We start from the raw sequence: 25,671 nt of genomic DNA on the forward strand, positions 1-25,671 counted from the left end.
GGGATCCTACAGTACATGGGGAGCTTTCCATGGCATAGAGTCATTTGGGGAGAAAAATCATTTTAAGCATATTCACTCTACCCATGAGAGCAATAGAGAGATCAACCATTGTCTAGTTTTGTGCTGTAGCAGGAAAATTAAAAGGCGAATATTATCAATGTAGGACTGGAGGGGTAGCTGAAATATCACTCCAAGATATTTAAAGGACTGCGCCACCTACAGGAAGAAGTCTGAGTGTATGACAGGTTGTACATTCAAGTTGATGGGTAACAAACTAGATATATCCGAAGTCCCTTGAAACCCTAAATTGTCTAAACTTGAAACCCTGCATAGTCTTAACTCGGAACTCAAAAAATACATCCTTAATTGTGTTTGTAGGTAGTCTAAGCACCTCAATTTGACTTGCTAAAAGCCTCTTTGTGTTCCTGTACAACAGAGAACAGAATTGGGAAAGAGTCAGCAGCACAATGAGCCAGTTGTGCTTTAGTGCAAGGAGCATGCTGATAGAAGGAAAGAGCAGAGTGGCAGGGAGATAAGCTTAGAACTTATCAGTCTACTGTTTCCCCTTTTTCACCCAAAAGCTGTGGTAGGGTTAGGACCTTTACATGTTACTGAATTGCCCCAGAGAAAAATCAGGTTTCCTGTCCTGCCACAAAAGGTCTGTGCTGTGTTAGAGGCTATGTAGATCTCATGGACAGAAATGCTAATCCTCTGGAAGATAAAATAGCAATGTACATATTTCATCTGTGTATTTAGCCGTTTGCCTAAAGTTTGGTTTTATCTTTCATTTATTTCTCTATTTACATTTCTGAATAACTATTTTTTTTCTTTTTGTAGGTGTTGAGCCCATTCTATGTGTTCCAGCTGTTCAGTGTGTGCCTTTGGTTTGCTGAAGAATATATAGAATATTCTGTGGCTATTATTATTATGTCATTCATTTGTATTGGCCTCTCTGTGTACACACTACGACAGGTATGTTTCCTGCTTTTAGTTAGAATCGATACATATGTTATGTCCTAGAGTGGATTAGATGCCACCTTTCTGTTTATTGGCAGGGCACCATTTATGCAATGATAGAGCAGTGTTTGTGGACAATAGCTGACACGCATGTTACAAAATATCACCTGTTTCTCAAATACGATTTCCATAGTGTTCCTTTGACTTTGATATTTATTTGCATGTTTTGCACTATGGACTTAAAGTCATGGCTTTAGCACCCTAAAGCTTGTGCACTTGTTTAATCTGTAATTGAATACCTTCACACTAGAACTTTACCAACACCTATCTCCAGCCCAAACCCTTTCTGTTGCTTTTGATAGACTTGGGAGAAGTAAACAATATTACCAAGTTTTTATTTGTGATGCTTTTGAGGATTCAGGAACCAGTTGCGGAAAGCTAAACACATTAATTATTATACCCTCTTATTTTACTAAAAAAAAAAAAAAAAATTTCCACTCTGGAGCAAATTCCTTCCCTGACCTTCCTTTGTTTTTTTGGTTTGGTACCAAAAATCTGCTTTCAACACAATTGTACAATAATCTGATCATTAGTACCCCGCTGTTGCCCACATTTTTCTGAAGGGACAAACCCAAAAACTTTTCTCGTACGATACCAGATTGTACGATTTCCATTCAATCAGTACAAATTTCTTCTGAACATACAATACAATACAAATACATTACAGCAATTTCTTTTCTTTCGTACGAGAATTTTCATACTTTGGTAACCTGCAAATGCAAAGCATGCAAAAAAAAACCAGACGATCATTTATCCGATAATCTCATTGTGTGTACTGGGCTTTAGATTCCTATTTGCTATTGGCAGCATATTTATTTGCCTAGATTTACCTGTATTTGCATTGGACAACTTCCCATTGTGAGAACAGGTGATGAATGTGATAAAAATGTACAACAATGAGTTAATTGAACAAGCAGGAAAAAACATAATGGGTTCTTATCTTAATAGTAAGCAACTACTGATAAAATTGATGGTTTGCTGAGTATGAAAAAGTGGATTGGGCTCAATGGCTTTAATATTCACTATGTTGTTGATTTACTAAAAATAGAGAGTGCAAAATCTGGTGCAGTACTCTACCTAGAAAGCAATCTGCTTCTAGGTTTAAGGCTCCTATCACACATGCTGTCCGTTTGTCCGCTTTTCATCCATCCGTTGGATGAAAAACGGACATCAATGCATCTCTATGTAAAAACGGATGACAACGGATGATCATCCGTTAACATCCGTTTTTATCCGCTTCCTTCAATGTCCGTTTTTTTGAACGGATGAATGCCCTATTTTTCATCCGTCAAAAAAAACAGATCGGACGCAAAGCGGATGACAACGGATGAAAAACAGATAACAACTGACAAAAAACAGATGAAAAACGGATGAAAAACGGATAACAACTGAAAAAAAACAGATGAAAAACGGATGGAAAACTGATACATTTTGACGTGACTGAACTGAAGAACTGAATGGACCGTATGTGTGAAAGGGGCCTAAGGGCTCTTTCACACGGTCCGTCTCCGTAGGCGGATCCGTGCTGCTCAGTGGGGATCGATCCACCGATCCCCGCTGAGCCAGCGGATGACAGCTCCGTCTCCGATTGCAGTGCAGAGAGGGAGGTGTCACAGTTCCCGCTGCTCTCTATGGGGGATCGGATGAGAGCGGACTGCCTGTCCGCTCTCATCCGATCCCATCCGATCCCCAGGATGGATGGAAAATAGGGTTTCCATCCGTCCGGATTTCACGGACAGGAGCGGATGCGGATGGCAGCGGGTGTCAGCGGAGGTGTCTCCACTGACATCTGCTGCTCCATAGGGCTGAATGGGCATCCGATCAGATCCGCCTAAAAAACTGACAGGCGGATCTGATCGGAACGCCCGTGTGAAAGAGCCCTTATTGTTAAAGCTTAATTGAATAAGTTGAAGTTAGAAGCTGATTGGTAATCTTAAATGGGGAATGTGCTGCCAAATCTGACTATATGTTGACTAGGCTGTATAACTATATTGCAGTTTTCCACAGGCAACAAAAACTGGTAAATGCATTTTTATATATGCTTCCTTAAATTGTAGGTTCATATGGTTTATAAAAATTTTCCACCCCCATGCATTTACAGGGCTGTTTGGGCCTTACACAGCTTTGCATTAGCAAACTAAATGCACACGCAAGCATCTCTATACCTCTTTCTGCATGCCTTTAGCAATCATCTTCTTAAGCCTCGTACACACGCAACGATTATCGGCCGACCGATCGGCCGTCTTTTGTCCAGTGTTGTTGTGTTGGTTGAAATGTGCTCTAGACTCCACACAAATTTTCTCGGCCAACAAAAACCAACTTCAGAAGTGATGTCATGTGCTGGTTTACTTTCCGTGTAGTTTTTCTTCTCTGAGCATGCCCAGTCTTGCTCATCAGATTTTTGTCTGCCGAAATCTGTACTGACTTACGAACAATCGGCCGTTCTGTTGACGGCCAACAAAAATTTTATAGCATGCACACCAGATTTTGTTTGGTCGAAAAGTCGCAGTCGGTTGTCGAAAGCATCATACTGACAAGCCGAAAATCGGCCGATCGGACGTTGGCCGAAAATTCACGGCCAACAATCATTGCGTGTGTACGAGGCATTAGAAATCCATTTCCAAACCTAATTCCTACAGCAAGTAATAGTATATTAAGCTACTGATACTATGGTTAGGTAGGTAAAATGGTTCACTGACTCTAGGTAAATTAGTACGTAATTGATATGCTCTATTTTAAACCTTGCTGTGCTGTTCTAACACTTTCACCCTTCCCCATTTACAGCAATCAGTTAGACTGCACAGACTAGTTGAATCTCATAATAACATCAAGGTTTCTGTGTATGGAAAACAGAAAGGTGAGTTGTATGTAGTGAAAAAACAGCACTCCCCTAGTTTATTTTCACTTAATTTCTTGCTAGCATTGAGTAAAGATTGCAGGCAAAATGTTCATAGGAATTTTAATGTTATCTGTTGTATTAAATAAGACTATTGTTCATTTTTATTTTCATATTTTATTATTATTAGATTTATTTTTGTTTGATGAGGTGCTGCCTGAAGAACTAACATTTCTGAAGAAATTGTTAAATGGCCTGATTAGAGAGGCAGAAATGGCTATTCTCCAGCTTCTCTCTACTTAAAATAGTGTTTTATGTCAGATTTACCTGCATGTTACCTCTAAGAAATCAGAATTTATTAAATGTTGAAAAGTATTTGTACCTTTTTGTTGTGAAAAATGCTCTAGTAATTTATAAATTAACAATGTTCGAAAAAAAATATTCTCTATCAAAATTCAATTCTAAATAAAATCCTCAAGGTCCTTAACATATATATTATGGGAGAGTCACCAGTGTAATTTACTGAAATTACAGATATTGAAAAACTAAAAAACCTGGCTATGACTACCATACCCCATTAAACACAAAGAATTGCAAAACCTAACACACCAGAATACCTGAACATTGGTTAAAATGAAATGTTTATTATTTATATAAAAAAGAAAAGAAACAAAAAATAAATCTTGATGAATGGGGTGTTTAAAAAGGGGGTGTGGTGGTGAGGGGGGGAGTGGCGACCACCAACTAAGATGGCCGCATAGTATCTGAGCTCGAGATACCACCCAGCAATCTCAATCTGCACAGCCTGCCACAGACGCTGCACGCACCTACAATCACCCGGCACAAGTAACACACTCACCGCACACAGCAGCCATGACGAGAAGGAAGACCTAGGCCCCTGTCATCCAAAAAGGGGGTGTGGTGCTGCATTAAATAATATGTGCCTAATAAAAAAACGTATATGTAAAGAAACTTCTGTATAAGCTATAGAAAAAAATGAACACAATTTAGTACACAAAGTGAACAGTGACTCCAAGTAGGAGTAATTGGTGCAAAGAACATATAAGGTGACTGGTGCTCCAATTTATGAAAACTTTGGTGAAAGGATAAATATAAAGTGACAGTTGCTTCACTCACTAGAAAACTCTCTCCTCAAGGGGCTAGCCAGCATTCACAGCATCAACTGGCTGTGTATGGATATCCTGGACCAACCCAAAGGTGTCTCTCCTTGTCCTAGATTCCACTGCCCCAGCAGTCTGATACACATGTAGAAATATCAAAGAACACTCTCCATAGTGTAATTCCATAATCCACGTTTTATTAAAAATCAAACCGCATTTAAACCAGGAAGTCCAGGATGGGATGCACTCCACAGACACGCAACCTCGAAATAAAGCAAAGATGCCGTGGCTCTGCCCTACGCATTTCGTCACGAGATCATCAGGAGCGGCGCCATTTTACTGCACCCCTCCTTGTGAATAGGCTTACAGGATGGGGTCTGTAATTTCCTGTGCATCAATATGTTCACTGATTCCTGATATCGGTCCCGGGCTTGGTGTAATGAACACAGTGCGGGCCTCTTCCCAGATCTCTATCCACTACAATGTGCGGATCACACCAATGAGCCCCTTCATTTTCTGTGCTCGTCTGTCCGATCTTGCACCTCAAAATAAATAGTAGGCAGTCCCCACAATCAAAGGATGAGGGAATCAAGCAATCTGTATATGGAAGGTTCAAATGCTGATCATCTAATATTGTAAGATATGTAAATAGTTTTAAGTCATGGTAAGGTAGAAAAGGAGGTGAAAGAAATAGCTTGACTGGTTTTGCTGGTCGGGCACCAGTTGCGTCAGAAGCTCTACTGGCAAAATTTCTTTCACCCCCCCATTACTCTGTTGGCCCCTGGCTTATCCTTTGAAAGCGACATGGACTGATAGCTATATAATTTCTATATTACCATGGCTTAAGACTATTTACATATATGTAGGGTTGCTGGTGACAGTTTTGTGGATGGAAATTCATGAAAATATCGTGGCTATTGTGGAACAGCAGGAAGCGGAAGTCATTTTGTGAGAGATTATTCTGGATAACAATGTAAATCACTACCTGAATAAATGAAGTAACAAAGTTAAACTCACAATAGAATAATGGCATTGTAAGCAAACTAAGCACTGTCAGTGTTCCTTATGTTAATGTTGTGGATAAACCTACATTTGTGTGATGCACAAGACAACTGTCATACAGTTTTCCAGTTTAACAATCCAGTAAATGTGCAACAAGAACAGGTTTAGTCAATTTGATTTAGACACTATTTGTAATATAATTTTTTCACCGATTGTATTACCATAAAAATAGTTTTCAGCAGCACCCAAAAATGATTTTTCAGTATTGCATGGAACAGTTTTTACAGAATTAGACCTTCAGAGACCTAAAAGTTAATATGTTTGCCAAGGGAACAATAGCAGAAAGAATTTAACATGAATGGTTATTATGGATATCTCATACAATATCTCTACAGTATTTCAATATTTTATTTCTTTTTTTAATATTTTTTCACGGTTTTCTGGGGAAAGTCTTCATGATAATTCTTGTAGTTGTTGATAGGTTCTGTAGTGGCTCAGACAGAAGAAGACATTTAAATCAACATTTAAATATACCTGTTCAGCTTTCCTCAGGTTACCTAATACAGAACCCTCTAAAAGATCTTTTCAGAATTAAATTCAGAATCTTCCTTTGGAATGTTATCTGAAAAGCAATGTAAAAAGCCAGACTTGCGTAAAGCCAATATAGTCCTTGGCCTAGGGTGGCAGAATTGCCAAGGGAGCCATACAGCCACCCATACTTCATGTTGCTGACTGTCAACATTAACCCTGGTATAATAAACATTCTATATTGCTGTCCCACCTGCCTGTCTTACTTGTATTTAGGTGTGGGCATGTGATTCATTATTGCTGTCCCACCTGCCTGTCTTGTGTGGGTTTGTTCATGTGTGGGCTTCAGGTACTGAAATTATTTCCTACTAAATTGGTTTATGACATATCATTTGTCCCTATTATCCCTACAGGTGTTTATATGGACGAGTCCCGTCACTTGGCCCCTGGTGATGTCATTGTGATTGAAAGGAATTCTCTTTTGCCTTGTGATGTATTGCTCCTCAATGGAGGCTGTATAGTGAATGAGAGCATGCTTACAGGTATAACTTTCATTCTTTATATTGTCTGTCCTTGCAACATGAAATCTTATTCTGCTTTTCATATTGTGAATATGATCTGAGGCACAGTTAGGGAAGAAAAACCTTGCCTGAACAACCAGATTTAACAGGTTTTGCTTACCCAGCAGATGAAACCATCTTTTCCTAGTAAAATGGGTATAATCAAAGAATCTTTTTTAACCAGTCATAACATACTGAAAAGAATTAGCAGTATTTTAAAGCTGGTTTTCAGATAGAAACATATAAAAGCCAAGGCAATCTTCATAAAAAAAAAATTATATTCTTTGTTAAATGCATCCTAAATTAGCACCTGATTAGCACTTAAATTTGTCTTGATATCCACCTCCAGTAATCCCACAGCACAATAACACTAGGACTTGGAAATTGAGAACTAAAAGCCAGTCAGGCTTTTGTCTGCTGTGGTGCATGAGTACTGACAATTAATATGTTGATGAGAGAACAGAGTGGTGACTTATCAGTGTGCTGATGCTTCCTTAGGCTCCATTCACACCTATGCAGTTTGCTTTTGAGCGTTTCTACAGCGCTTTTTTCATTTTTTTACCGTGATTTTGATGCAGTTTGCGGTTTGCATTTTTGTTTTTGGAAAATTAGTTTTTCGGCAGAATAAAAAATGCAAACCGCGGTAAAAACACACTACATGCTTTTCTGCAGCTTCTCAATTGAAGTATATTGAACTAAAAGCAAAAGCAAAAAAAAAACACCATTTTGCATTTTAAAAAAGTCCCTGACCCTTTCCAAAAACACAGAGGCAAAAAAATGCATCGATGTGAATGTGTTAAAAATAATGTCCTGCATTTCTGCAAAAAGCATGAAAAAACACATTGGTGTGAATTGAGCCTTATTGTCTAATCAGCAGGCTGGGGGTGTGCTTTTCACTAAGCTATACTGTTACTGCTTCAGTGAATGTCAAGGACCTGATTATGTAATTTGGAAGGAAAAGTGAAGGTATAGTGAACAGTAAACACATATTTGTAGTTGCTGTTCCAGTGTTTACTCTACAGGAATATGTATTTTAAAGTTTTACATGCTTGCTTTTCCATATTTTTGTTACTGTATGCAAAAGGATTGTAGACATTTTGTCATTTACCTGTCACAGAGCCTGAGAGGACGAGGGAGGCCTTTTACACAGTTCTGTCCAAGTACCCCTGAATGTTGAAACAGGGACTGCAGGAAAGGCACAAGTGCCAAGGGGTGACAAGCACAGGTACAGCTGGTGATGCACTGTGGAAACGCTAAATCCAGTTGAAGGTGGAGTCAGGTGACAACCCAGTGGAAGGACACCAGGATGTAAGCTGAATCAGAGTCAGGAATAACCAGATGTCAGCAACAATCGGGCAGCGAGCTACAGAGTCACTAGGCAGAAGCATGGCCGGTAGTCCAGACCGGTAACGGTAGAAAAGGCAGTCAGCAAACATGAGCAGGCAAGGGTAATTTGAGAGCAAGGTCAGAGAGGAAGCTGAGTCAGTAGCAGGACCAAGGATGCACATCAAGATTGGATCACAGGAACAAGGCTGAAGACCATACAGCAAAGAACTAGTGCAGAGTTCTGGTTTAAATAGGCTGCTTAGTGGCAGTAGACATGCACACATGTCTGCATGTGCACGTGTTCATAAATATGGGCAAATGCGCTGCATGTCTTCTATGCTTTTAGAAATGATCATGCCTATGTGAATATGCATTAGCCAGACAGCGTGTCTTAGCCTGATGGCTGACACATTTGTAGATTGGCCATATGAAGCAGAGACGATTGATTACTACCATTGCAATCATTTAATTCCTTGCTTAACAACTGTTCATTGAAGATATAAATCACATAAAGAGCGTATTATTTTCAGTGGATCCCCTGACATTTATCATTACAACTATTCACATAAACATACATAGAATTGATAGAGTACCGTATTTGCCGGCGTATAAGACGACTGGGCGTATAAGACGACCCCCAACTTTTCCAGTTAAATTATAGATTTTGGGATATACTCACCATATAAGACTACCCCTCTTCCAATGCCCATATTGTACCGTATATACAGTTGGGAAACATAATTTTATTTATTTTCTTCCACTTAATTTACACCCCTTTATCTGGTAATAATAGATGTGACCAGATAAACCCGCCTCTTTCACCTGTCTGGCCCCTGCCCTGCTTGTACCGTAGTCTATGACACAGGACTCCCTGTCAGAGTTGGTATCCCCGCTGCCGGATCTTATCGCGCATGCGCACCTACACCGCTTCAGGCCTCAGGGGCGAGATGCAGGGATGGACGCCGATAAGAAGGTAGGATACCAGAGCGGGCGGGCGAGCGGGCGGGCGGGCGGGTCAGACGGCTGAAAGGCATGTTTTTCCCGATGCATCTGGTCACATTGCCACTCTCTCCATACCCCGGGCATACCACGGATGTTTTTGAGCGCCCCCCCCTCCACCGCATATTCTGATTCGGCGTATAAGACGATATCCGGCGTATAAGACGACCCCTGACTTTGGAGAAGATTTCCAGGGGTTAAAAAGTCGTCTTATACGCTGGAAAATACGGTAGTTACACAAGCTGATCTATTTTAAATGAGCATCTAAAAAAATGGAAAAAGCTGTACGTTCCTGTTTGTGTGTAAGTAAATACTCCTATTAATGTGTGTTATATTTAAAAATTGTGCTTCTATGCTAAATTTATAAAAAGCATATGAAAACATACATGAGATGAGTCATATTAGCTGGTTAAATATGCAGGCTGTTCTGTACAATTATACAAATATGATGTATATATTTGTGCTTTAATATGTCTCATTGCAAGTCTTCTAGTCTACTCAAAAAAATAATCAAAAAAAGTAGGGATACTTTTCTATTTTTATGGAGCTATAGCAGGTTCATTTTATTTTTATTTTTACGAAATGCAGAAAAATTATTTGTTTAAAAATTTGTTGAAAGCAGTCATCATTTGGAAAAAAACGTTGATCGCACTTTGGATCAAATGAAAAGCCAATAGAAAAATAGATGTATGATGAATCAAAAGGAAAATATAAACTAAATTCTATGTACTGGCTGAACTACAATCGCCCATCCCTAACCTCTGTTTTTCTTTTACAACAGGAAAAGTACTTTGACATTGACAAGCTTTTGGGTCATAGCTAATTTCTTCAACATGTACATTTCAAAAGGAGAAACCTGCTTTAGGTTTTGCCATGTAAAATGTCTCTATACATTTCAGTATGAAATATAGTTCATGCATGGTGTTTCTGAACCTTTATCCAGATTAATGCAGCTAATCTTTAGGATTATATATAACCGTGGAAGATCTTGAATTCTAGCCTGAGTTCAGCTTATACAATTGGTTGCAGTTCTGTAATAAAGCACACAGCCTTTTAAATCCCTCAGAATACTTGTATTCAAATGGGTAACTGTACATCTATCTTATGGTTACAGGTGAAAGTATCCCAGTTACCAAGACGCCTTTGCCGAAAGCGGACAACACAGAACCATGGAAGGTTCACAGTGTACATGACTACAAGAGACATGTTCTTTTCTGTGGAACACAGGTCATTCAGACCAAAGCTGTAGACCATGTGAAAGCTATTGTACTTAGAACAGGTACTGTAATGTTCACCTAGGTAATGACTGACCTAAAAGATTTAAACAATGGTTTATGTAAAGTAATTTAATTGAATGTAAATTTTTAAAATACCTTGTGTACAGGGGCTCATAGTAAATTTCTGTGTGTGGAAGAGGAGGTGAGGTTGAAAAATGATCAGCCTGGTTGCCAGATATGCTAGGTATGCCATTTAGCCCCCCTTTTTTTTTATTGCTGGGAGCCACAGCTGGTACAATTACTGTATGAGGCCCCATGATTGTTAATGGCAGCCCTAAACAATCCTGCTTCTCTGTGAGAACTCCTTTTTTATGATTTGCAGAACAGGTGCCCGGTGCTATAAATAATTTCCTTGATTTGGTAACTTCACCTCTGTTCTCATACAGAAGCCCTCCAATCAAGCTATGTGTTCTCTTTTACTCCATACAAATAAAAAATTGAGGACTTACACCGAACATTGGTTTCTCTATCGCTCATTGACAGACGTAGTCTTCTTGATTCTCAAGAGCTGGGTTATGTTGTCTCCGCAGGAGTAGGACTAGGCAGAAAGACAAAACGTTCTGGCTCCACCCTAGGGGCAGTCCCTGAGGGTATATCCTCCCTCTCTCTGCTACAGGGAATCAGTTTTTTTCTGTCTAGTCAGGAGTAAGGACCTAAGTTCCTTGCTGGGATCTTTTGGTCCTGGCAAGACTTTTTTTCTTTAAGAAAAAGACATTTTTTAGGTAGTTTTCTCCAGTGTTTTTTCCTGTGAGATCTTCAAGCAAAAATGCCGGACTGGGCGACACTTGTGGTCACCCCAGCCGGCCTACGAGCGCGCGCAGACCATGGCATTGCGCTTGGTCGGCCGCGACATATTCAAGTAAGTATGCGGGGCCGGGCGACGGGCTGGATGTTGAGATCCAGTGGTCACCCCGGTTTCTGCCTACGAGCGCGTGCAGACCAGAGCTCCGCGATGGGTCGGCCGCGACGGAGTCCCAGTGAAGGGACTGACTTTGCGAGTTAAAAGTCTCGCTTGGACGCCAGGTACCAGAGAGTCGAGGCGTCCACAAACCCCCACCCCGGTGGAGAGGGTATTGTGAAGAGAGGGTGCCTGTCGGTTCGGTATGGTGAGTAAACGTTCCCTTTTTTCCTCGTTATGAGGCAGTATGTATTATGGGCCCCTCCATATATGGTCAGTATATATCTGATACTTACAAGTCCCCCTTGTAATACAGCATGTGTTTGTGGGAAGTGGACTTGGTTCAAGAGCTAACACTCTACCCAGCAGACTGCAACATTACAGCAGACATAAGAGGTATAATCCTACCTTATGTGTAGTGTATCTCTGTAGATCCATATATCACCTCTTAGCAGAGTGCAGGTGGATGTGCTGGGAAGACGATTTCGGCGGTCCGCCGCCATTTTGCCGTAGACCGAATGCATGTATGTCCTCAGGTCACGTCGGCCGCCATGTTTTTGGAGTCCTATGTCTCTTCTATGGGGGCGGCCATGTTTTGTGAGCCCAGCTACCTCGTGGAGGGCTGGGAACGCCGGAAGGCATATACAGGGGGAGGAAAAAGCAAACAGCTCCTTCCAGTCTGTGTAAGACAGACGCTGACTGCAGTTGGTTGGAAACTGCACTGCATCGGTTGGTGAGCCTTGGGGGTCCCTCTCTCTCTCTCTGGGATCGAGAAGCAGGTACTCTGAGGGGCGCTATTGCGCTAGGGGGAGACACACAAAAAAAAAAAAAAAAAAAGAAAAAGTTTTTTTGTTTTGCTGGCAAAGGTGTCCTGTATTAACATGGACCCTGCCACTCATGTATCTCCTCCGGATCCCCTCGAGGGGTCTGCGGGATCCTCCAGCACCCCATTGACAATTGAATCATTGTCAGCTATTATGGAAACTTTTGTGTCCCGGGTGGAAGTGGCTTGTCAGGGACAGGGCGCAAGAAAGCGACCCCCGCCTAACCCCTTATTATCTGAAACCTTGGATTCAGACTCTGAACCTATTTCTGCAGTTGCAGGTACTTCATCTGGGATTGGTGTCTCGGGTCCTGTCTCTTCAGACAGTGAGGAGGATGTTTCGGCATCAGCCATAGCCCGAGAGGAAGCGTTGGTAAACGCACTCATTGTATCTGTTCAAGAGACCTTAAGGTTACAGGGTATTCCATCAGAAATAGCTGAAACTGAAATCCCTTTTGGGACTAAAAAACGCATCAAAGTGGCGAAGGTTTTTCCATTGCCCAAATGTTTTGGCAATCCAATCGAAGAAGAATGGCGTCTGCCAAAACGCACTTTTACTATTTCTAAACGCATTGACAGGCGTTATCCGTTTGAGGAAACCCTTATTAAGAAATGGACAGAACCACCTGTGGTGGATTCACCAATTGCTAGATTGAATAAAGCCACAGTTATTCCTTTAGAAGACGCTCCGTCTTTTAAAGATCCAGTGGATCGCAAGATAGAAGCTATGTCTCGCACCATGTTTTCCTTGATTGGATCAGCTTTCAGACCTATAATAGCTATTGGTCTGGTTTCGCAGGCTGTAACTGAATGGACCAAGTGGTTACGCCGGGACTTAGAAGAAGTCCCTCAGGCGGTATCAGATTTGTTGGAACAAATGATACAGGGGTTACAGTTTGTGTGTGATGCGGCGTTAGACGCCACTCCATTAATGGCGCGAGCATCAGTCTCAGCAGTGGTTCTCAGGCGTACACTGTGGCTAAAAGGTTGGTTAGCCGACCAAGGTTCCAAAAAAGCATTGGCTAATATCCCCTTTTCAGGAGAGCGTCTATTTGGAGCCAACTTAGATGAGATCATTAAGGATCTCACCGGTGGAAAGAGCACCTTTTTACCGCAAAATTTTAAAGGTAGAGGAACTCGTCAAAGACGAGGGCCTTCTTTTTCTGCTCACAAGAGGTTTTTTCGTCCAGCGGGTGAAAAAACTAAGTCCTCCAAAGCTCCTGCAGGAGGCGTCAGGGGTCGTTGGTCGGGCAAGCAAAAGCCCGCCCCCTCCAGACCTGAAGATAAACCATCCAAAGCCTGAAGGTGCGCCCCCACCCATAACTGGGGTGGGGGGACGTCTTCGCCGGTTCCCGGATCCATGACTTTCCAGAATCCCGGACAAATGGGTTTGCGAAGTCATAAGGTCAGGGTACAAGATCGAGTTTCGATCTCTCCCACCGGCGCGATTCTTCCCTTCCAATATCCGACTATCCTCAGATCGTTTAGAAGATCTGCGGAGAGCAGTCACAGATCTACTACAACAAGGCGTGGTAGTCCACGTTCCTTGGACAGAACGGTTTCAAGGGTTTTATTCAAACCTGTTTACAATACCCAGGAAAGAGGGCAAAGTGCGTCCAATTCTGGACTTAAGAGCACTCAATTCTTTCGTCAACATAAGAAGATTCAGAATGGAGTCCATTCGCACGGTAGCAGCCTTCCTGCATCCAGGGGATGTCCTAGCGTCCATAGACATCAAGGACGCCTATCTTCACATTCCCATTTTCGCAGGACATCAGCGTTTTCTACGCTTTTCCGTAGAGGAGAACCACTATCAGTTTGTGGCGTTACCTTTCGGTCTCGCCACGGCTCCGCGGGTCTTCACAAAGGTGTTGGCCCCAATGTTGGCACTTCTGCGCCAAAGAGGTATATCGATTCTAGGTTACCTAGACGATCTTCTGCTTCATGCAGAGTCTCCTCAGACCTTGCTACAAAACATAGAAATTACTATGATTTCTTTACAGGAATTCGGGTGGCTGGTGAACCAGCAAAAGTCATTTCTGGTTCCCACCCAGAGGCTCGAATATCTGGGTCTAATTCTAGACACAGTCAGGACAAGAGTTTTCCTTCCGGTAGGGAAACTCCGAAAGATTCAATCAGCAGTCCACTTGTTACTGTCCAACAGCTGGTCTTCCCTTCGGACTTGCATGAGGGTTCTGGGGTTGATGGTGGCTTCGTTCGAAGCAGTCCCATTTGCCCAGTCCCATACCCGAATTCTTCAGCAAGAGATTCTTCTCAGATGGAATCGGAATCCGGAATCCCTGGACAATCAGATACGATTGAGCAAACAGACCAGAGAGTCTCTGGTTTGGTGGCTTCGGTCTCCAATGCTCAGCCAGGGAAAGTCATTTCTGCCAATATATTGGACGATAGTGACCACGGATGGCAGTCTATCCGGATGGGGAGGAATCCTTGGTCAGTTATCTGTCCAGGGACTTTGGTCCCCGGAAGAATCCAGGTTACCGATAAATGTATTGGAACTGAGAGCGATCAGACTTTGTCTGATTCACTGGACCGAGCAGCTCCAGGGCAGCCCGGTTCGGATTCAGTCGGACAATGCCACGGCCGTGGCTTATGTCAATCACCAGGGGGGCACCAAGAGTGTCCGAGCGGCCAAAGAAGTGGCTTGCATTCTTCGCTGGGCGGAACGATTTGTTCCAGCAATCTCTGCGGTGTTCATTCCGGGGGTGGAGAATTGGCAGGCAGATTATCTCAGCCGTCAGACCCTGGATCAGGGGGAATGGTCCCTCCATCCAGACGTTTTCCACCAGTTGTGCCTACGGTGGGGCACCCCGGATGTGGATCTGTTGGCATCACGATTCAACAGGAAAGTTCAGAGATTCGTGGCTCGCTCCCGCGATCCTCTAGCAGAAACCGCAGACGCACTGATCGCCCCGTGGGGGCAATACCAGCTAATATATGCCTTCCCTCCTCTCGCGTTACTGCCAAGACTTCTTCGCAGGATAGAGGAGGAAGGAATTCCAGTAATCCTGGTAGCTCCGGACTGGCCTCGTCCAGCTTGGTACGCCGACATGGTCAGACTGGTGGCGGACGTCCCGTGGAGACTTCCTCTCAGGGAGGATCTACTGTCTCAGGGACCGATCTTCCATCCTGCTTTACGATCGCTGGCTTTAACGGCCTGGCTATTGAGACCCAGGTGCTGAAGGACAAAGGTTTGTCAGCTTCAGTTATTCCTACTCTAGTTGAAGCAAGGAAAGCGACTTCCAGAAAGATTTATCATCGCACATGGAAGTCCTACATTGCATGGTGTGAACCTTTGGGGTTCCGTCCTCGGTCTTATTCGATTAGTCGAATATTGGCTTTTCTGCAACAAGGGGTTGAGCAGAAACTGGCCTTGAGTACTATCAAGGGTCAGGTCTCAGCATTAGCCATCTTCTTTCAGAAGCCTTTGGCTACTCATTCCTTGGTGCGGAACTTCATCCAGGGGGTGCGACATCTGGCTCCGCCAGTGCACGCGCCGTTACCCCCCTGGGATCTTAATTTAGTGTTGTCGGTTCTTCAGAAACCTCCCTTTGAAGATATTAGGGAGATTCCTCTACCCACGTTGTCCCAGAAGGTGGCCTTCTTGGTGGCTATTACTTCTGCACGCAGGGTGTCAGAACTGGCCGCATTATCTTGTCGTTCACCATATCTGGTGGTTCATAGAGATAAGGTGGTTCTTCGTCCGAATCCATCCTTCCTACCAAAAGTGGTTTCAGAATTTCATCTGAATGAAGAAATTGTATTACCTTCCCTGTGTCCTAAGCCCAGTCATCCTCGGGAGTTTGCTTTACACTCCTTGGATGTGGTCCGGGCGATCAGGGTATACTTGAAAACGACAGACTCGTTTCGCAAGACGGATTCACTTTTTGTGATCCCAGATGGACCCAAAAAGGGGTTGCCTGCATCTGCCGCGACCATTTCCAGATGGATCAGACAGACGGTAGTGCAGGCTTATTCTATTAAGGGTCGGGAGCCCCCGTTCCCTGTTAAGGCGCACTCCACTCGGGCACTTAGTGCGTCATGGGCCTTTCGCCATCAGGCGTCAGTGGTCCAGGTGTGCAAGGCGGCTACCTGGTCGTCGGTGCATACCTTTTCTAAACATTATAAAGTAGATGTAATGGCATCGTCTGATGCCTCATTTGGCCGCAAGGTTTTGCAGGCCGCAATTTGAGGAGACCAGTGGTCTACCTCGAGGGTTTTTTTCCGTTGGAAAATTTTTTCTTTAGTCTCATTCTTTGTTTATAATGAGCCTTTAAAACTTCTAGTTTGGCACCGGTTGGGCCTTCTAGATTGGATTTGATTTTGTCAATCCCACCCCTCATTTGTGGCACTGCTTCTGGATGTCCCAGCTCTTGAGAATCAAGAAGACTACGTCTGTCAATGAGCGATAGAGAAAAATGGATTTTTGTAAGAACTTACCGTAAAATCCTTTTCTCTTAAGCTCATTGACAGACGTAGTACCCGCCCCTCTATTATTGAGTTGGGTTGGGTTAAATTCTCTGTACTGCTTTAAACAGAACTGATTCCCTGTAGCAGAGAGAGGGAGGATATACCCTCAGGGACTGCCCCTAGGGTGGAGCCAGAACGTTTTGTCTTTCTGCCTAGTCCTACTCCTGCGGAGACAACATAACCCAGCTCTTGAGAATCAAGAAGACTACGTCTGTCAATGAGCTTAAGAGAAAAGGATTTTACGGTAAGTTCTTACAAAAATCCATTTTTCACTGTAAATACATATTGTCCACCCAGCTGGGCGCCTCCTTCTGATGTTTTTCAATTGCTGTAAAAGAGCTAAATTGTACAGAGTTCTTTTTTCAGAGAAATTCTGCCCATACATGGACTGAATGCACCAAATGTTGATCCATGTATAGGCACTTTGGTTAAACTGAAGTGGATCTGCCGATCAAATTCTGTTTAGCCAACCTGCTGGAAAATGTCCACCTAATTAGAGCTTCAGGCTATAGTCTGCAGCATTGATCTGCATAGTTTGATGGTGGGGGAAGTCTTCTTCCCACTGTCAGAAAAAAATGACACATTGAGAAAGTTTCACCCATCCACATCAAATGTGTGGGGAGGATCAGGTCAGTTTTTTCGTTTACCTTGCTGGTTGAATAAAAAACTAACCCATCTATGGCAAGCTTAAAAATTGCCAGATGGATGTACCTAGATAGCGGACACTCAACTTACAAAATTCTACAGCCGTATTGATGTTGAGTGTAAAGACAAAGGTATGGAAATGCTAAGGAGTGAGCATTCACCCATGACTGTAGTTATGGGAAGGGGGAAGTGAAGAAGAGATGGGTGGCCTCTAAGACTATCACCCTAATCACCTTGTTGCACTTGTTGCAACAGAAATTGTGATTTTTGTCTTCGTTCCCTCTCCTGTACATTTGATCTCCTGCCTGTCTGGTTTGTGACCTGAATATTAACTCATCACCTTCCTTATCCTGCACATCTGCAAATTAACCCTCCCATCTGCATTCTTCTCTCTACATTTTTTTTTACCTATACATTAACCCCCTTCTCCTCCCCACAGTGCAACATTACCAAGCTCCATGTTTAAACCCCCTTCAATACCAACATGTTTCTCATTTCAAAAAGTTGGATCAGCTTGGGCTGTTTACTTTCCAAAAATAGTCATTTTGGGGTTATTTGCACTGCATTTTTAATTTGATATGTTTTTACGTCCAATTTTACCTTTTTTATTGTAAAATGTTAAAAAACCCTAAGATAAAGTGCCAGGTTTGTTTATGCATCCATGTATTACATTGGGCTTGAGTATGCCCATTAGGCTCTGTTTTGTATTTACATTTTTCTTTGAAACTGAATCAAAGGATTCAAGTTTAAAAAAAAATCAAAATTAAGAAAACCCCATGGTTATTAAAAAATCACCTAACAAAAGTTCTATATACCTAAAAAAATATATATAAAATTAATTTGGGTAGAGTGGCATCCGCTAGAAATGTATCAGTCAAGCTACAACTGCACTGAAAAAAATGTCAGGGTAAAGAAGGGGTGTTATATGCTGGTACTTAGTGGTTACATATTAAAGTTTAGAGGTACAGTAAGAAACTTTGATCAAGAGCAGAAGTTTCAACAGTGGCGGCTGGTGAATAAAAATTTCGGGGGGGGGCGCCGGCAAAACCAAAACCCCTCCGTGGGAAGGCCGGCTGGCAATCTGCTCTACCACCCCCTTCCTCCACCCTCCCAGGATGGATGGCGGGCTGCCCAGCCGGACAGCCAGCATCCTTACCTGCTCCTTCCCTGAGCGCAGCTGTGAGTCTCCTCGGCTATATATCCCCTCCATCTTCCTGGCCAATGGCCAGTAAAATCACATCTCTTTTTAGCCAATCAGGAAAGGGGTCTCACGACCCGCTTCCTGATTGGCTGGGAGGAGGGTCAGTGTGATAATAGTGAATATTCCTTTGCTATTGTCATACAACTTTTTTGAAGCCTATTAGAGCCTCTGGCTCTAATCACGTGCTTAAAAAAAAAAAAAATCCCCCCTCGGAATCCATGCATCCGGCACCCTGCATGTAGATTAGGGGGCCGGACGCATGGATAGGGGGGGCAGCGCCCCTGTGCCCCCAATGGACGGGCCACCCCTGAGTTTCAAGTTTGTCAGCTGCAGTTTTCAGCTACTCTAATGATTTACTATCCATAGGCATGGGTTATATTTTTTAAATCACTAGAAACTGACAGGTTTACATTTTGACAGTTGCCGCTTATTGTAGATTTTTTTGCTTATCTTTTGTTCACATACAGTTATCAATGGTAGGGGCTTACCCTAATTTCTGGCCCATGACTTCTGTCATCAGGGGAGAAATATCCCCAGTGGGGCGACCATAAAATGCACTTGGCACAGTTTGTATCCTTTGCTCAATCCAAAACTTAAAAAAGATGAACATTTTTCTATGTAAATGGTCAGCCTATCCTAGAGTAAGGTTACAGACAGAGCCTGGTGGAAGAAGTCCGCCTGTTCCTTTTTTATATTTCTTGAGAGAGAATTCAAAGCAATGCTATATGCTTTCAAAAACTCTAGCTCCATATAATATATTTCAAATATTGTTCTACTGTTCCCTTCTAAGTAGTCCAACCATGTGTTTTGATCTTCCTTCTAGGCTTTAATACAGCTAAGGGTGACCTGGTGCGTTCTATCCTCTACCCAAAGCCAGTGAACTATAAGCTCTACAGGGATGCATTGGTATTCCTTTGCAGCCTGATTGGTCTGTCTCTGATTGGGATGGTCTACGCTGTTTGTATGTTTGTTTTGGATGGGGTAAGACATCATTATTATAATTAAATGAGTCAGTCATCTTAACTCATACTTTACTGTCTATTTTTTCTGTTTTATACTTTTTAGTCTTAAAGTGGAACTTTTTTGTCTTGCTTTGGATAGAGTAGAGAATAATTAGAATCTATTTGAAAGGGGTTCTGTTGCATAAATAAACCTTTTCAGCAAACCACATACTTATGAAGAAGAGTCCAAATACTTGTGTCTTCAAGCACTCCCTCTGCTTGGTTAAAGAAAACTGGTTCTCCAAAGCCCACTGAAAAACCAACACTGTTAGGAGCCTGGCTGCTGTTAGAAATCATGGGGCCCTGTACAGCCTACCTGGCAGCTCCCACCCCCCCTCCAAGAATTATCAAGTCAATATTTTCACAAAAAAATACACTAAAAGAATTATTAGCGGACACAAACATAACAGAGAACCTGTTTGAATTAGCCCATTTTTATATGGTTTTTTTACATTTAAAGAAAAAAAATGTATATATATATATTTTTTTTAAATGTTAACAATTTTTACAATTATTATTTTATTTAAAATTTTTTATTTTATTTATTACAATGTTTAATGATTATTATTTTTTGTACAGGCCAGGGAAGCCTGCAGCGCTGCCTTGGGGGGGGGGGGGGGGGGACGATCAGAAGCAGGCAGAACAGGGGGGGAGATCAGTGTTGGAGACGCAATCACAGGCAGGAACGATGCCCTGTGTCTGTGTCTCTCTCTGCAGCAGCTGAAACCCAGCAGGAGGGGGAGAAACTGGCTCTGCTGCTGCAAAGAGCCACACAGGGCTTCCTTCTGTAATTATAAAGGATATCTGCGCTCAGAATCAAAACATCAAACTAGTATATGCTTTATGAAACCAATAGGCAGCCAGCTAAACAGGTAGATTACACACCCATCAAACAATGAAAAACTATAAGAACAGCGCCAGAATGTATAAAAAATATTATAAAAAATGAATATCATAAAAAAATATTATTTCTGTCCCAAGGTAGAGCCTCTAAAGCAGATGAAATAGAGTCCTCCAATCAAGGGTGCACAGAGATGAAAAGAAGGTCACCAACGTGATAATTAATACAAGCCCCTTACCAGAGAATCTGACCCTCCTTTCACAGAGCGGTCAGATATGGCAGAAGTAGCAACTGTGGCACAGCTGATCAGACTTTCCTCCACCTTTTTAAACACCTCCCTGGATGAATCAAAGCTCCCCGGAAAGGTCAGAAGCCACAGGACATATATACACACTGGAAACCAGATAACCCTCCTCCTCTTGGTATAACCAAAAGCGTCACCTCAGAACAAAAAAGGGGGGAACCACTAGTGTAGTATGTCTTTTATAAAGCAATGTTTATTAAACAAAGAACCCCTCTGATGATGTCAACGTATGACGATACGCGTAAGGCGGATTCATCAGCTGGACAGTCGGACGATCAGCACGCTTCTGTTTCCGCGGTGCCTACTCTGCATATATTCTTACTTTTCATTTATCACATGTGAGTGCCTTTCTTTGTTCAATAAACATTGCTTTATAAGACATATTACACTAGTGGTTCCTCCCTTTTTTATTCTTAGGTGACGCTTTTGGTTATACCAAGAGGAGGAGGTTATCTAGTTTCCATTGTATATATATGTCCTGTGGCTTCTGACCTTTCCGGGGAGCTTTGGATCATCCAGGGAGGTGTTTGAAAAGGCGGGGAAAGGTCTGATCAGTTGTGCCACAGTTGCTACTTCTGTCATATCTGACGGCTCTGTGAAAGGAGGGTCAGGTTCTCTGGTAAGGGGCTTGTATTAATTATCACGTTGGTGATCTGTGACCTTCTTTTCATCTCTGTGCACCGGACTCTATTTCATCTGCTTTAGAGACTCTACCTTGGGACTGAAATAATAATTTTTTATAATATTTTGTATACATTCTGGCGCTGCTCTTATACTTTTTCCTTCTGTAATTGCCCCTCCGCCCGTCCCGCACCAATTCCTCATGCTATTGGGGCCCCCCTGAGTGCCCAGGCCCCCTACAGGAGGACTGGTGCCCCCCCCCCCATCACCAGCCCTGGTTAGGAGTGTGCAAATACTGGATCACCCACTGGTGTTAATGGTTCCTCCCTCAGACCTCATATCACTAAGGGATACAGTATTGAGATTGGGTCCGCTGAAGTAACCAGTTGGACCTGCAGATGACCAAATGTATTAACATATTTCTCCTGGTGTATGATACAGTTGTGATGTGAGGTGAGTGGGGGGAACCAGTGAGACCTGCAGCGGTTCAAGGATTTCTTTATATTTCTCATAGTCTAGGATAGAATAGTGACATTATTTCAGATGAAGTAACCAGTGAGGCCTGCAGGGAATTAAGGAGTTCTGCATATTTCTCCTAGTGTAGGATACAGTACATCAGTGGCATTAGGACACATGAAATAACCAGTGAGAATTGCAGGGGACCAAGAAGTTCAACATAGTGTATGGGGCAGTTGTGACTTGAAGTCAAAGGGAGTAACCAGTGAGAGCTTTGTGAAACCCAGAAAATCCACACTTTGTATGTGTAGGTTTCCTAGTGGCCTCAGGGAACAAGCTCTCTGCAATGGAGCAGTGTTGAGCAGTGTGGCCAACATGAGTGGTAGGTATTCAGTTATTTTCTTTTATAGGTATCTGCATTGCTAAAAGAGTTTTATTACAAAACAGGGTCTCTTTAAGTTTTTTTTTTTATGCAATTGTCTTAAAAATTTCCCTGTATATGTTTTAGTTGGCATTTAACTTCATCTTTTTAAATAAGAAGGTATACAGGGTTTAAAGGTAGTTTTTTCATGCTTTTTAGTCAATGTTACAATATCCTGTTCTTTGTTTTTCTTTATCTGCATGCTGGGAGATGGGCAGCTCGAGCACCCTAATCTTTATATTACCAGCCACGAGTTTAGCAGCAGAATCGCTGCACTAATCATAATGTTCCACCCCCCCCCCCCCCCCCCAAAAGCAACAGATCAGTAGTGCTTGTATGTGTGTGACTTACAGATGTACAGCTTTATATGGCTTTATGCAGGCTTAAAATGACCACATGCATAAGGTGGCTCATTACAACAATGGGTGTTCTAGTGCAAATATAATTGGTATTATTCCTTTCACCTTTTTTTGCTGAACAATATATAATAAAACATTGAAGGTTGATTACTAAAACTGGGGGGGTGCACAATTTGGTGTAGAAACCAATCAGCTTGAATAACCTGAAGTTAAAAGCTGATTGGCTACCATGCACAGTTGCACCAGATTCTGAGTGCTCCAGCTTTAGTAAACCAACTCCCCCTCCCCCTCCCCATTTTGTTAATTTGGCACTTTTTACTTTTGAGAAATCAAATTCGGTTTTAACCCCAACTTTCCTTTTTTTAAATTTTGCTCTACGGTTATAATATATCAATTATTTATAAATAAAAGTCATCAACAAAAAAGGTAGTTAACAAATGTATGTAACAAAAACCTAAACATTTGGGGGAAAACAAATTAATTGATTGCAAAAATAGTAACACACAGTAGAAACATTTAGATTTTAAAGTTTTACTCCCTCTTGTTTCATCAATTTAATATGTCTCTTACAGGCTGATGCTGGAGAAGTGGTGAAAAAAGCATTAGATGTTATCACCATTGCAGTTCCCCCAGCTCTCCCAGCTGCCCTTACTGCAGGAATCATTTATGCTCAGAAAAGACTTGAAAAATCCGGAATTTTCTGTATCAGTCCCCAGAGGATCAACCTCTGTGGAACGATTAACCTGTTCTGCTTTGATAAGGTACTGGTGAAATTTTACTTGCAAGCATACATGTATAACAGGTAGAATTTACCATAAGTACATACTGTACATACAAAGGTACGTTCTTTCTGTCCATTTTGGCTGTGGTGCTGCTGGGAACAAAGTAATGCAAGGTCCTGGCCAGTGCACAGTTCACAGCAGACAAAAAAGAGAGGAACCTCTATAGGAGATCAGTGAGGAAGGTGGACACTGGGCTGGTCTAAGGCAGATGCAAGAGAGGCTTTCTTTTCAAGCGCTGTACTGGTGGAATCTACAATTTGGCATCTTGGGTGCCAGAGGACTTTGTTCTAGCAACGCTTATTAAAAAAACCTAACCGAGAAAAAACTAAACGAGACTTTAAAGGTACCACAATACTGATTATGTATAAAAATATCAAACCCTTTTATTTATTTCAAAAGGTTAAACATCCCAAGAGAACGGAAGTAATTGTACAAGTTTTTCAGGCATCACATATGCATGTGCATATTAATGTTGCACAATAAACTATCTTGGTCTTGATACGCAATGCGTTTTACAAGTCAAAGCCTGCTGCTTCAGGAATCTGAGGACTCCTAAATTATCTGTAAACACAAAAAGAATATCTACCAGCTAGTATACAAAACAGAGTTTACTTTTATTTGCTCCCATTATTAATTAGTATCACATGCTACCTGATAGTATGTGCAACCAAGTATCATATACCTGATAGCATGTGCAATGTGTATCATATACTTTGAACTGTGTATATACTGCGCCACGGATAAAACCGTGTTGGGAATCAATCACCCCTGTATGTGAAAAACACAACCTAAAATAAAATAAATTGTGGGTGCTGGGTATCCTCTAAGAACTATTAGGGTATTAGGTAGTGATGTCGCGAACATAAAATTTAATGTTCGCGAACGGCGAACGCGAACTTCCGCAAATGTTCGCGAACCAGCGAACATTGCGAACCGCCATAGACTTCAATAGGCAGGCGAATTTTAAAACCCACAGGGACTCTTTCTGGCCACAATATTGATGGAAAAGTTGTTTCAAGGGGACTAACGCCTGGACTGTGGCATGCCGGAGGGGTATCCATGGCAAAACTCCCATGGAAAATGACATAGTCGACACCGAGTCGGGTTTTAATCCATAAAGGGCATAAATCACCTAAAATTCCTAAATTGTTTGGAATAACGTGCTTTAAAACATCCAGTGTGTGTATACGATCAGGTATGATGTTGTATCGATCAGGTAGTGTAAGGGTTACGCCCGCTTCACAGTGACAGACCAAACTCTGACAGACCAAACTCCCCGTTTAACGCACCGCAAACATCCGCAAACAGACCAGAACCGACCAAAATGGGACAGGAACTGGGCTTTAAGGGTTAAGTTTAGTGTTAGGGGATAGAGTTAGGGTTATGGTGAGATACTTAGGGTTAGAGTTAGTAATCCTACCCCTACGCCTCTAACCCTAACCCTCTAACCCTAAGCACTAAAAATAACCCTAACCCTAGCCCTAACCCTAACCCTAGCCCTAACCCTAATTCTAATTTTTTTTTCTGGTTCTGGACATGCTACAGAGCTGAAACTTCACAGGTACACTTTTTAGACCCCCAAGACACCAAATCACATAAAAAAAGTTCTTAAAAATTGTCATTTTTGATAGAGAACCAATTATTTGAAAAATTAAAAAAAAAATAAAAATAAATAAAAAAAAAAACTTTCTTTGGGTTTAGTGTCTGGGGGGGTCTAAAAAAGTGTACCTGTGAAGTTTCAGCTCTGTAGCATGTCCAGAACCAGAAAAAAATTACAAATTAGGGTTAGGGCTAGGGTTAGGGTTAGGGCTAGGGTTAGGGCTAGGGTTAGGGCTAGGGTTAGGGCTAGGGTTAAGTTTAAGGTTAGAGGGTTAGGGTTAGGATTAGGGTTAGGGTTAGGTTTAGGGTTAGGGTTATTTTTATGGCTAGGCTTAGAGGGTTAGGGTTAAGGTTAGAGGGTTAGGGTTATGGTTAGAGGGTTAGGTTTAGTGTTAGGGGATAGGGTTAGGGTTACAGTAAGATACTTAGGGTTAGAGTTAGTAACCCTACCCCTACCCCTCTAACCCTCTAACCCTAAGCACTAAAAATAACCCTAACCTTAGCCCTGACCTTAACCCTAGCCCTAACCCTAACCCTAGCCCTAACCTTAATTCAAATTTTTT

The 25,671-nt window shown here is 42.2% G+C and overlaps 1 protein-coding gene across 1 annotated transcript in view; it reads left to right on the forward strand.

Moving 5' to 3' along the window:
* LOC309551107 (putative cation-transporting ATPase 13A4) overlaps positions 1-25,671 on the forward strand; it is a 186,724-nt gene that overhangs the window by 82,545 nt on the left and 78,508 nt on the right. Inside the window, exons 7-12 of the mRNA XM_082251554.1 lie at positions 838-972; positions 3,802-3,874; positions 6,918-7,046; positions 10,504-10,668; positions 19,548-19,705; positions 23,300-23,488. Of these exons, the coding sequence (XP_082107680.1) occupies positions 838-972; positions 3,802-3,874; positions 6,918-7,046; positions 10,504-10,668; positions 19,548-19,705; positions 23,300-23,488 (849 nt within the window). The remainder of the gene's footprint in view (positions 1-837; positions 973-3,801; positions 3,875-6,917; positions 7,047-10,503; positions 10,669-19,547; positions 19,706-23,299; positions 23,489-25,671) is intronic.

The sequence above is a fragment of the Pelophylax lessonae genome (genome assembly GCF_965119305.1).
Source record: "Pelophylax lessonae genome assembly, chromosome: 3".
NCBI lineage: Eukaryota > Metazoa > Chordata > Amphibia > Anura > Ranidae > Pelophylax > Pelophylax lessonae.